Source organism: Triturus cristatus, chromosome 10 (assembly GCF_964204655.1).
Source record: "Triturus cristatus chromosome 10, aTriCri1.1, whole genome shotgun sequence".
Classification (NCBI taxonomy): domain Eukaryota; kingdom Metazoa; phylum Chordata; class Amphibia; order Caudata; family Salamandridae; genus Triturus; species Triturus cristatus.
In genome coordinates, this window is record NC_140593.1 from 1246659840 (window position 1) to 1246673030 (window position 13191).

General features: G+C 55.2%; 1 protein-coding gene across 1 annotated transcript in view; it reads right to left on the reverse strand.

Annotated features, from left to right (window-relative positions):
• SMC1A (structural maintenance of chromosomes 1A) overlaps positions 1–13191 on the reverse strand; it is a 294818-nt gene that overhangs the window by 142381 nt on the left and 139246 nt on the right. The window contains exon 12 of the mRNA XM_085629913.1: positions 11392–11538. Within this exon, the coding sequence (XP_085486039.1) occupies positions 11392–11538 (147 nt within the window). The remainder of the gene's footprint in view (positions 1–11391; positions 11539–13191) is intronic.

The following is a 13191-nucleotide window of genomic DNA, read 5'->3' on the forward strand; positions in this document are numbered from 1 at the left end:
AGGGTCGGGGGGAGGCCAGGCGGCCGCGTGGTGCAGGGCCCAAGATGGCGGCTTGACCCGGCCGGGGAAGCCGGTGGGGCTGGACCCTGTGATGAGTAAGGGTCCGAGGGCCAAGGGTCCGTCGGGAGACGGAGTACAGGTGCTTGTCGCGGGGTTATGCCAGGTGGGCCGGAGTCCGGGCCCTGTCGAGCGGGGAGGGAGCAAGCCGTCTGTGAGGCCTGTCCAACATGCGTCCCCCCCAGCTGAAGGCGGGGAGAGTCACCCATCTCCTTGGGGACTCTCTTCGTCGAGGCGGAAAAAGCGGGACAGGCCATCCGCGTTGGCGTGGTCTTGGCCTGGTCGGTGCTCCACGGTGAAGTCCATTCCCTGCAGGGAAATGGACCAGCGCAAGAGTTTTGGGTTCTCCCCCCGCATCTGCATCAGCCATTGCAGGGGTCGATGGTCGGTTTGTACCCGGAAGTGGGTACCGAAGAGATAGGGTCGGAGCTTTTTGAGGGCCCACACCACTGCGAAGGCCTCCCTCTCGATGGTGCTCCAGCGCTGTTCTCGGGCCAGGAGACGTCGACTGATGAAGGCCACCGGCTGGTCATGACCTTCGGGGTTCAACTGAGAGAGGACGGCTCCGATGCCGTGGGCGGAGGCGTCGGTCTGCACCACAAATTCCCGACTGTAATCGGGGGCCTGGAGCACCGGGGCGGTGCACAGGGCGGCCTTCAGCTCCTCGAAGGCCGCTTGACAATCAGGAGTCCAGTTGACCCGCTTCGGTTGATTCTTGGATGTGAGACCCGTGAGGGGTCCCACGATGCTGCCGTAGTCCTTCACGAACCGCCGGTAGTAGCCGGTGAGCCCCAAGAAGGCTCGGACCTCGGTCTGGGTGACGGGGGGCTGCCAGGACTGGATGGCAGCAATCTTAAGTTGCAGTGGGGCCACCAGCCCGCTCCCCACTTGGTGCCCAAGGTAGGTCACAGACCCTTGGCCAATCTGGCACTTGCCGGCCTTAATGGTGAGGCCGGCCCGCTGGAGGGCTTGTAGGACCTCTTGGAGGTGACGGAGGTGGTCGGACCAGTGGCGGCTGTATACAGCGATATCGTCCAGGTAGGCAGCGCTGAATTCTTCAAGCCCCGCCAAGACCTGGTTCACAAGGCGTTGGAACGTGGCGGGGGCATTCTTCATGCCAAAGGGCATGACCTTAAATTGATAGTGGCCATCGGGGGTAGAGAAGGCTGACCGTTCCTGAGCCCTGGGTGTGAGGCCGATCTGCCAGTAGCCCGCCGTTAGGTCGAAGATACTAAGGTAGCGGGCGGCCCCCAGCCGGTCGATCAGCTCGTCTGCCCGGGGGATGGGATGAGCGTCGGTCCGGGTGACATCGTTCAAGCCCCGGTAGTCGACGCAGAATCTCAGTTCAGGTGCGGTGCCGGGGGCAGCGGCTTTGGGAACCAGTACAACCGGACTGGCCCAGGGACTGTCCGAGGGCTCGATGACCCCGATCGTGAGCATCTTGGCCACTTCCTCCTGTATGCAGGCCCGTACCCGATCTGGTACGCGGTAGGCCCGGTGCCGGACAGGGGGACTGTCCCCGGTGTCTACGTCGTGCAAACACCAGGGGGTGACCCCGGGGGTGAGGGAGAACAGGGCAGCGAACTGCAGCAGGAGGTCCCGGCAGTCCTGGCGTTGCTCCGAAGTGAGGGCGTCAGAGAGCCGGACCCCGTCCACGGAGCCGTCCTTCTCCTGAGTCTTCAGGAGATCCGGGAGGGGCTCGGAGTCTTCTTCTGTGCCACTGTCTGTAGCCATCAAGAGGCTCAGTTCGGAGCGCACAAAGTGTGGTTTGAGCCGGTTGGTGTGGAGGACCCGAAGGGGGTTCCGGGAGGACCCCATGTCGATGAGGTAAGTGACGGGGCTTTTGCGCTCGACCACTTTGAAGGGCCCCGTCCACTTATCTTGCAGGGCACATGGTTCGGTGGGGGACATCACCCATACTTGCTGCCCAGGCTCGAATTCAACGGAGGAGGCATTGTGATCATACCACCTCTTCATGTCCTCCTGGCTGGCCTCGAGGTTCGCCTTGGCCATCTCCCTGAAGCGCCGGGTCTGGTTTCGTAAGGCCAGGATGTATTTGAAGACGTCTGGAGGGGTCGTTAGGGGGGCCATCTCCCAACCTTCCTTGACTAGGCTGAGGGGCCCTCGCACAGGGTGCCCGTATAGGAGTTCGAAGGGGCTAAAACCGAGGGACTTCTGGGGAACTTCCCGGTAGGCGAAGAGGAGGCACGGGAGCAGTACATCCCACTGGCGACGGAGAGGCTCTTCCAATCCCCCAATCATCCCTTTGAGAGTGCGGTTAAAACGCTCCACTAGTCCGTTCCCTTGGGGGTGATAGGGGGTCGTGAATCTGTAGGTGACCCCGCATTGTTGCCAGAGGGACTTCATGTATTTGGATATGAAATTCGTACCCCGGTCGCTGACGACTTCTCGGGGGAAGCCTACCCGGGAGAAGATCCCCATCAGGGCCCGGCCAACCACCGGAGCGGTCACTGTCCGTAGGGGCACCGCCTCGGGGTAGCGGGTGGCATGGTCCACTAGTACCAAGATGAACCTGTGTCCTTGGGCTGTGCGGGGGTCCAGAGGTCCCACAATGTCTATCCCCACCCTCTCGAACGGGGTGGTGACCACAGGGAAGGGTTGTAGAGGGGCCTTCAGCTTCCGGCCACTCTTCCCGCTGGCTTGGCATGTGGGGCAAGACCGGCAGTGGTTCAGGACGTCATTCCTCATTTTCGGCCAAAAAAAGTGGGTCACCAGGCGACTGTACGTTTTGTCCTGGCCCAGGTGTCCAGCCAGGGGGACATCGTGGGCCAGGTTGAGCAGAAAGTCTCGGAAGCGGAGCGGTACCACCAGAACTCGACCGGCCCCCAGCTCGGCGATTCTTTGCTCGCTGTAGAGCAGGTCGTTATCCCAGTAGACCCAGTGGGTTCCGGTGGTGTCCCCGGCGTTTTGGGTGCTGGCTTGTTGGCGGAGTCCCTCGAGGGAGGGACAGGTCTTTTGTTCCTGGCGGAACTGTTCTTGGGTGGGCCCCCCTTCTTGCCGCCACTGAGCCAGATCCGGAAGGTCCTGGTGTGGCGAGTCTTCTTCGGTAGTCGGGTCCGGTAGGTCGGACTCGCCGTTGTCCTCTACAGGGGCAACCGGGGGCGGAGGTGCTGGCCATTCGGTTTCTTCTGATCGGGGGGCGGCACGGGCGGCCATGGATTGGGTGGTTATGCAGGCCCAGTCCGGGAGGCCCAGCATCCCCAAGTGCTCTCTTCTCTCGACGGTGGCCCACGGGGAACTCTCGAGGTCATTCCCCAGGAGGCAGTCCACGGGGGCATCGTCCCGGACCGTCACCTTCAGTAGGCCGGAGACCCCTCCCCATTCAAACGGGACGCAGGCCATCTTACACATGCTCTCAGAGTTGTCTGCCGAGCGGACGGGGCAGAGAATGTTCGGTAGGATCTGCTCGGGCTTCACCAGGTGACAGCGGACGGCCGTCACGCTGGCGCCGGTGTCACGCAAGGCCTCGGCTCTATGTCCATTAATGGTCACCCACTGACCGTATTTTCTGGTGTTGGCTGGTAGGGGGACCCGCGGAACCATGTCTCTTCCCCCTAAGCATGCCAGGACCATGGCGGCCGGTTCGCACCCTTGCTGGGCCGGCTAATACTCTTCGGGTCCCTCCGATGATTGCTCTTCCCCTAGGGCAGCGGCAGCTACCTGGCGGGGCTTGGGTGTTTGGTTTAGCGGGCAGTTCGGATCATTGGCGTAGTGGCCTAGTCGCTGGCACCGGTGGCACGTGACGTTGGCTCGGTACCCAGGCCGCAACGGGGGGTTGCCCCGGCCGGCCGGAGCCGGGGTGTTGGCCACGGGTGTTGCGGGCAAGGCGTCTCTCCCTCGCCCCTGGCCCCCTCCTCCTCCCCGAGGACGGTGCTGGCCTTGGTTGTTTCTGTTCTGTTCGTGTGGCCCCCTCCGGCCCACTCGGGTGCTTTCCCATCGGTCAGCTTCGGCGGCGAGCTGCCAGGGGTCAGTCAGCTTACTGTCGAGTAGGTGCTGCCTGAGCTCGACGAAACAGTTGTTTGACAGGTGCTCCCATACCATGAGGTTGAAGAGTTGTTCGTAGGTGGTGACCTGACTTCCCTTGATCCAACCCTCGAAGGCCCGGCTGAAATAGTTCACGTACTCTACCCAAGTTGTACCTGGGATCCGGGTGCAATCTCTGAACCTCTGGCGGTACATCTCGGGCGTGAGGCCGTAGCGGGTGAGGAGGGCAGCCTTCATGTGGTCGTAGGACGACATTTGGTGATCGGGGAGCTGCAGCAGGGCATCGCGACCCTCGTTGATAAATCTCCCCCAAAGGCCGGCTCCCCAATCACTCCGGTCGATCCGGTGGGAGGTCATTGCGATCTCATAGGCTTTAAACCACTGTTGTATGTCGTCTTCTCGGACATACTCGCGGACCACATCCTTGGGGATGTGAACTTTTTTCTCAATTGGCCCCGGGGTGTGTGGTCGCTCAGGCACCCCCAGTTCCTTATTCTGTTTGCGCAGTTCTATTTCCGCCAGTCGGCGCTCGTGCTCGAGCGTTATTTTTTTCTCTTCCAGCTCTCTCTGTCTCTGCTTTTCCTCTCGTTCCTCTCGAAGCCGCATGTGCTCGAGGTTGAGTTTCTGTTCAGCTAACTTGAGTTCCCCATCCATCTTGAGTCGTGCCATCTCTAATTCGTGTAATCTGACTCTGTCTCTTTCTCGTATCTCCTCCTGCGAGAGGCCCGTTCCCCGCTCCTCGGGAGCCGTGGCGTTCCCCTCTGGTGTGATGCTGTTTTGGTCTGGTGCGACGCTGCTTTGGTCGGAGGGTCCTGCGACCCCAGTTTCGGTCCATGACTCAAGAGCGCGCTTTAGATCATCCTTGGTACTCAGGCCGGTGGTAGCAATGCCAAGTTCTATGCAAAATTGTCTCAGTTCGCGGTGGTTGTATTCTTCTAATTTCTCCATTTGGAACTTCTCGGTGGAGCTGCTATCTTTGGTCGACATCGTGCTTTGTCGTGGGGTGAGCTACTCTCTGTACGATTACGCGTTGATTCGGATCGCGCCGCTGGCCACCAATGTTAGAAAAGGTAGACGGACCGGGAGGGTCGGCCGGGGTCAGGAGGAGAGGTCTCCGGGGAGAGCCGTCTCCAGTGATCGTACAGACAAGTAACTTCCCCCCCACAGACAGATATCACACACGGATAAGGTTCAGTGTTCTTTATAAGCACTTATTTAAGGTACGGTTGGATGGTACAAGGAGGTCTGGACTCAGGGGTCCCCTCGATTATAGTCTCGCAAGGTAGGGAAGGGGGTAGCGGGACAGTCTATTTACCAATCAGGTAGTTCGGATGAGATGATGATGAGCTCACAATCCTCGAGCTTGGTGGTACGGGCCGCGGCAGCGCCAGCAGGTCCCGGTGTGGATGGTCGATACAACGGGCCGCGGCAGCGCCAGCAGGTCCCCGGAAGATATACGGTCCGCGGCAGCGCCAGCAGGTCCCGGTGAGGATGGTCGTTACAACGGGCCGCGGCAGCGCCAGCAGGTCCCAGGAAGATGACTGTTGCAGAGGGCCGCGGCAGCGCCAGCAGGTCCCGGTGAGGATGGTCGTTACAACGGGCCGCGGCAGCGCCAGCAGGTCCCAGGAAGATGACTGTTGCAGAGGGCCGCGGCAGCGCCAGCAGGCAGGACGATGATTCACAAGAGCGGGCTACGGCAGCGCCAGTAGACCGTCAAGGTTGAGTTCACTCGGTGTCTCTCGACTCCAGGATACAACTGCCTTCCTGCTCCGGAGCTGCCTCAGTTATAGGGCTGGTGCCCTTTGATGTCCGGACCCTCGCACTTGGAGGTCAGAGGGTCCGGGATGAAGGTGTCCAGACACCCAGCAGGGGGTGGAGCCAGTGCCTGGGGGAGCTGGGGGCGATCGACACCTGGCGGGGGAGAGCCCTTGACACTTCGTTCTCCCATTGACCTGCCAAGTGGTCCGCTCACCTCCTGGGTGGATGGTGGTGCCGGGATGTCGGGGCCGGCCAGGCCCGGGTTTAGGGTCGGGGGGAGGCCAGGCGGCCGCGTGGTGCAGGGCCCAAGATGGCGGCTTGACCCGGCCGGGGAAGCCGGTGGGGCTGGACCCTGTGATGAGTAAGGGTCCGAGGGCCAAGGGTCCGTCGGGAGACGGAGTACAGGTGCTTGTCGCGGGGTTATGCCAGGTGGGCCGGAGTCCGGGCCCTGTCGAGCGGGGAGGGAGCAAGCCGTCTGTGAGGCCTGTCCAACATTTAAGTAGGGAAAAGGGTGCAGGAGGCCTCGGAGGAAAGTTCACAGAAGCAGAATAAGCATAAACCGCAACTGCTCCCAAAAGGTTCAGAATAAAGGCTCTGAAAAGAAGGATGTCCGATGCAGACTCTAAAATTAAAGGAAGTGGGAAGCAAGGCAGACTGCACTTGGAGAATGTTAGCTGCAGAACAGTAACCCCAATGAATAAGGGTCTCCTGTCATAACAGAGGGAACTGGAAAGGCTCAGACAGTAATGACTGTGATGAAGGCCCTAAAACAAATGACAAAATTCCCAGTACAGCCAAACTTGAAAAGGATCCTAATGTTGGGGACCGATGTCCCTAGTATTAAAGGACGCTCAACACTGCAAGCCACACAGGAAAGGCCTTTAGTCTTTAAGCATCTGCTAGACATGGAGTTCCAGCTCACGGGATGGATGCCTACAAACTACAGACGTGCACAAGGTGGAATCACACACACTCGCTGCTCACAGAAGCAAGAGACTACTATCTAACTAAATAGACATGTTTTAGGATGATCCAACAGAACAAAAGACATGGACTGTGCTGGAGGCAATGGATCAGGCCTCTGCTGATGACTAAGATGGAGTCACTACACCGATAGGGAGTCTGGAAACCCAGTGAAATATCTATCAAAAAGGGTGCTCATATGCTCTTGTCCGTCTGTCCAATAAACAGGGAACTCACCATCGACCTCAAAAGACGCAAGCACACCTTTCATACCAGCACATTACCGATTTATCAGGGACTTCCAAACAACATGTCAATGGTAACACTGGGCACGAGCAGTTGTACTCAGGAAACAGCCTTTATTACAATGCGGGCCTAAGCGCACAGGCCATTTCCCCGCAAGCTGAACAACGCTTGCCTTAACCACGCATGTGTGTGGTTAAGGCAGTTGGCGTTCTAGCGGTCTGAGCGGATGGTCGAGGAGAGGAACTGGAAGGCACGTGGCAGGAAGGACTGGGACGCAGCTTGTTAAGTTGGGCTGGGGCCAGGGTTAGGTGGGAGTAGGTTTTAGGGTGGAGGGCTGGTTTTATGGCTCAAGAAGAGAGGCTGCGGTCAGCTTAGGACGGGGGTGCTGGGTTCGGGTAGTTTTTTTGGGCTAGGGGGCCAGGTTAGTCAATAGGCCGGGTGGGTAGATTATAAAACAGGAGGCCCGAATTTTAGGGCTAAGGCCGGGTTCTTTCACACACATACCTTTAACGAAATTTGTTGTAAACGCATGCATGGTAAAGACGCGGTCGTTGTAAAGGCATGCATGGTAAAGACGCGGTCGTTGTAAAGGCATGCATGGTAAAGACGCGGTCGTTGTAATGGCATGTGGGGTAAAGACACGGTCGTTGTAAAGACATGTATAGTAAAGATACGGTCATTGTAAAGACCGCATGGTTAAGGCATGCGTGGTTGTGTCACACAACCGTTGTACTCACACTCCCCACTCAAGCAGGTAGCATGTAGAGGCAGAACTGTCACAGACAGGGAATGGAAGACCTCAGAAAAGATTAATATCCTGTTCAGAAGACATCGAAAGGCTCTGGTGACATACAAAGGACTTCGCTCCTAAACCCAACAAGCATTTACAATGCAATAGGTCTTGCAACTGCAAATTTTGGAGCTGTTGGCATTGTAAATGACAATTCCTTTTAAAAAATTAAAAGCCACTGTTATTTACAATATCAAAAACACCTATTGCATTACATAGCGCAGTGTCCGTAAAGACGGAGCTGCGTTCATTAAAGTAAAAAAAAAAAAAAAAAAAAAAAAAAAGACTGAGGTGTGTACATGCAGCATACTATGTCAGTTCACCCTATGGCTGCTTCACTGTACAAAACAGCATGGCAAAACTGGGACTTTACAGTTGTATATAAGCTGCCCCGCATACAAGAACTATTCCCAACATTTAAAATCTGACCACACTTCAAGCACTGTAACTAAACACAAAAACTCCCCCGTTCTAAATTACCTGTCCGGTTTTTAAGAACTGCCTCACCATAACGGGACCTTTCATGCCATATAAACCGTGTACTGTCTAAATAAGAACTCTTCGCGTCCTAGGAGAATTGCTCATGCCGCATAAAATCTTTCACTGCAGAACTGCATTCACCATATAAGAACTGGAATCTCAAGGGAAATATGTTCCTGCTACAGATCAACATTCCCATATAAGATCAGACTGGCCATGTTAACACTCCTCCTGCCCCAAGTTAAGATCCCAGTCCGGCTTGTAAGGCTGGCTGCCACGTAATTATGTCAGTGATCCATTGACGGTGGCGATCTCTGTGCACTCTCCTTGTTGTGGAATAACTCTGCCCTGCGTGAGAAGAAAAGAGACAACTTCTCAGATTTACTGTGAACCCGCCTATGAATCCGAAACGTGCACCCGCGAGCGATTTATGGATCAGTAACTATTGATTGGTTCATTAGACGATAATCCAATTAAGGATCGGCGGCCTTTACTTGCGACAGGTCTTAACGGGCGGGAAAGTTAATGCAGTTCTGAAAATCAAATTATACACCTGGAAGAGATGCAAATGCGCGACAGGGGGTCGGGGGTACCCTTAAGCTTGCAGGCGGTTTTATCACAGTTTTACACACCTCACTGTTTTCCTTTCACTTAATCCACTGTTATCCTTGTCTCAGTTTCTTCGAGATTAAGTATATCCACTGATTTCCCATTAGCCAGCCTGTCACGTGACCCGCAGAGCCACTTCAGGAGAAAATCAAGCTGTCAGAGACATGATCTGGCAGTACACGCCCCCAAGAGATAAGAAATTGCTTCACGACAGCCGTGAAACGACAGCCGTGAAGCAGACAACCCAGTCCGAATGGGCCGGACAAAAAGGAAAAAGGGCGGTAACGAAAAAGCATCCTTTTCAATGGGAAGCCAGTGTTTAGCATAAACGCTGACGCGACCCAATGAAAATGATGGGTGGGGCTTCAAGTTCCCTTCTGAAATCTCCTCATACACAATATCTCTTGCTGAGCGAGCAGCGCTTGTGCGCTGCAACGCTAGGTGAGACCTAAAAATGAAGGATGGCGACTGATCTACCAAGACAGACCCAGCTGCTGCCCTACAATGAAGGTGGCTAAGGGAACCATATGAGGAGTCCCAGCGCAGTCGAGGGTCACTGGGCTCAGACTGTGTCAGAGCCTTTTACCACTGATGTGCTGAGGGTTGACCATATTTTTCAGCCCAAGACAGAGTACTAAACACTCCTTTTGCACATGACTCACGTAGAGAAGTCGAGCTGTCGAAGCTATACTCCGAGAGACGCTGTGGGGGGTTCTACAAGTTCAGCGGTAATTCTTTAAAAAAAAAAAAAAAGGTACTTTGCTCAACTTGTACACAAACCAATACTATTATTTAGGGCATTACTATCCCTCTTCATCGATTAGACAGGGAGACAGCTTATGCTGCTCCTGTAGGACAAACTCATAAGATACTACTTGTGTCTCAGTTACCAATTGTCAGGTGACCGACGCAGTACTGGTACAAACCGGCTGATTCTCCCCTCCCTCTTAGCATGGCCTTCGTGGCTCCGCTCTGGGTTTCAGTGGGGTAGACGGTACCTTTTGTTACCAGTTCGATCTTTCAGTAAGGAAGGAAGCTCCTGAGAATTTTCTGGTGGTTCGACACAGGCCGTGTTGCTCTCTATGTGGTGTGCACCACAAGGCCCACAAAACACAGAGGGCAGGATCCTCACCCTGGACCATCCAACAAGTGAGTGAGAGGTATCTATGTTGTGGTGGCTTGGTGCTGCAGGTAATCGGAGGACATGCCAGCACCAGTCGAGACGGCCATGGTGAGGTTTGCAGCTTGGAAGATTTTGAGACAATGGGTCTTCCATGGGACAGACACAAAACCCACCATGCTAACAAGCTTGGTTCCCCCCCAAAAGCAAGTGCTTGGATCTTGATGCAGGCCTGTCAATGAGGAAATCTTCTGGCAGTCCTGCTTATTTGTGGGGATTGCGGACTAATCTGGCTTCTCTCAATGCCTTGTGGGTTCTTACATCTCAGGTCTCGCAACAGAACTACCCTTCTCCACGGGGGTGGGCACAAACTGCTAGCACTGCAGACACTACGAGGACTCCTGGGTCTCACACTCAGAGTAGAGCAGGTCCTTCAGCAGTGCTGCAACAGACACCTTCAGCTTAACTTGCATCGGTTCTTTCACAGCCTCGCTCCTGAGCTGGGTCTGTCTTGGAAGGGCACCTCCAATGCCTCTCCTGAGCAGTCGGTCAGCTCTCTCCTTCAACACAGGGTCCAGGCATCCTCTCCTGACAATGTTGGTCAAAGATCCCATGTTTCTGGTCGCAAACCTTGCAATGGGAGTTAGCGGTGAATACACAAACTCTAAAGTAGAGAGCGCTTTGATGCCATTTATGTGAACAACAGGCCAGGAAAGGACAGGAGAAACTAACAAGACCTCCCAGAGCTCGGACTCCCAACAGTATGACCCCTACAATGGATTCCTGGAAAGTCCATTAGGAGCCTCGTAATTCACATCTGCTAGCTGAGCCTGCTCCCACACTTCATAGCAGGTACCACTTGGTTGTGGCACATACAACATGGATTCCAGTGGGGGCATGGCTACATGTATCAGACATGCTCCACTCACTTCCTCTACACATGTAGATCAGGGTATACATGTAATATCCGCTACCCACATGGAAGGGCAAAGGACTTGTCAAGGTGGGAGAGGAAAGCAGTCGCCCACCTGGCAGGAAGAGAAAGTCTGCATCACCTCGATAATCATCATTCCTGCCACCACGGTTAGACCTCTACAGCCCAATGAGGTGAAGCAGTCATGCTTGGCAAGGAGGGTGCCTATGGGGTGCCCACCCAGACCACAGAGCAAACTTATGTTTCTCAGTTACAATGCCTCCAGTGCGCATGCATGACTGTTGTGTGTTCCAAGGTGTGGCGCAGTTAAGCTTAGAAATCAACACATTGCTTTGATGAACTTGAGGCAGGGGTGCACGCTGTCCCAAGCCAACCAGGGGACATGTCTCCAACTCCGCAGAGACCGACTGACCTTGCTGTAGACCTCACCTTAAGCTCCTCAGTCAGCCGCTCCTTCTTTTCCTTCAGTTTATCCACTGCCTTCTCGTCCCAGCGCCTGGCCTTGGCCTTCAAATCACTGGCGCCCCCAGAGATCACACCAGACTTCTGGAAGAGGGTTCCATCCAGAGCGACGGTCTGCAAAAGAAGACGACACAAAACATTAAGCCAACAAATCAAAGGGAGTTAAACAGGCAAAGCATGTTACGCAATGGTCCCAAGAGGCAATGCCTGCTCTTCCCAACGCATGTTACACCGCGGTCCCAAGAGGCAATGCCTGCTCTTGCCAACATATGTTACACCGCGGTCCCAAGAGGCAATGCCTGCTCTTGCCAACATATGTTACACCGCGGTCCCAAGAGGCAATGCCTGCTCTTCCCAACGCATGTTACACCGCGGTCCCAAGAGGCAATTCCTGCTCTTCCCAAAGCATGTTACACCGCGGTCCCAAGAGGCAATGCCTGCTCTTCCCAACACATGTTACACAGCGGTCCCAAGAGGCAACGCCTGATCTTCCCAACGCATGTTACACCGCTGTCTCAAGAGGCAATGCCTGCTCTTCCCAACGCATGTTACACCGCGGTCCCAAGGGGCAATTCCTGCTCTTCCCAACATATGTTACACCGCGGTCCCAAGAGGCAATGCCTGCTCTTCCCAACATATGCTACACCGCTGTCTCAAGAGGCAATGCCTGCTCTTCCCAACATATGTTACACTGTAGTCCCAAGAGGGAATGTCTGCTCTTCCCAACGCATGTTACACCGCGGTCCCAAGAGGCAATTCCTGCTCTTTCCAACATATGTTACACCGCGGTCCCAAGAGGCAATGCCTGCTCTTCCCAACACATGTTACACCGCGGTCCCAAGAGGCAATGCCTGCTCTTCCCAACATATGTTACACCGCGGTCCCAAGAGGCAATGCCTGCTCTTCCCAACACATGTTACACCGCGGTCCCAAGAGGCAATGCCTGCTCTTCCCAACATATGTTACACCGCTGTCTCAAGAGGCAATGCCTGCTCTTCCCAACGCATGTTACACCGCAGTCCAAAGAGGGAATGCCTGCTCTTCCCAACGCATGTTACACCGCAGTCCAAAGAGGGAATGCCTGCTCTTCCCAACGCATGTTACACCGCTGTCTCAAGAGGCAATGCCTGCTCTTCCCAACACATGTTACACCGCGGTCCCAAGAGGCAATTCCTGCTCTTCCCAACATATGTTACACCGCTGTCTCAAGAGGCAATGCCTGCTCTTCCCAACGCATGTTACACCGCGGTCCCAAGGAGCAATTCCTGCTCTTCCCAACATATGTTACACCGCGGTCCCAAGAGGCAATGCCTGCTCTTCCCAACATATGTTACACCGCTGTCTCAAGAGGCAATGCCTGCTCTTCCCAACATATGTTACACTGTAGTCCCAAGAGGGAATGTCTGCTCTTCCCAACGCATGTTACACCGCGGTCCCAAGAGGCAATTCCTGCTCTTTCCAACATATGTTACACCGCGGTCCCAAGAGGCAATGCCTGCTCTTCCTAACACATGTTACACCGCGGTCCCAAGAGGCAATGCCTGCTCTTCCCAACATATGTTACACCGCGGTCCCAAGAGGCAATGCCTGCTCTTCCCAACACATGTTACACCGCGGTCCCAAGAGGCAATGCCTGCTCTTCCCAACATATGTTACACCGCTGTCTCAAGAGGCAATGCCTGCTCTTCCCAATGCATGTTACACCGCTGTCTCAAGAGGCAATGCCTGCTCTTCCCAACATATGTTACACCGCGGTCCCAAGAGGCA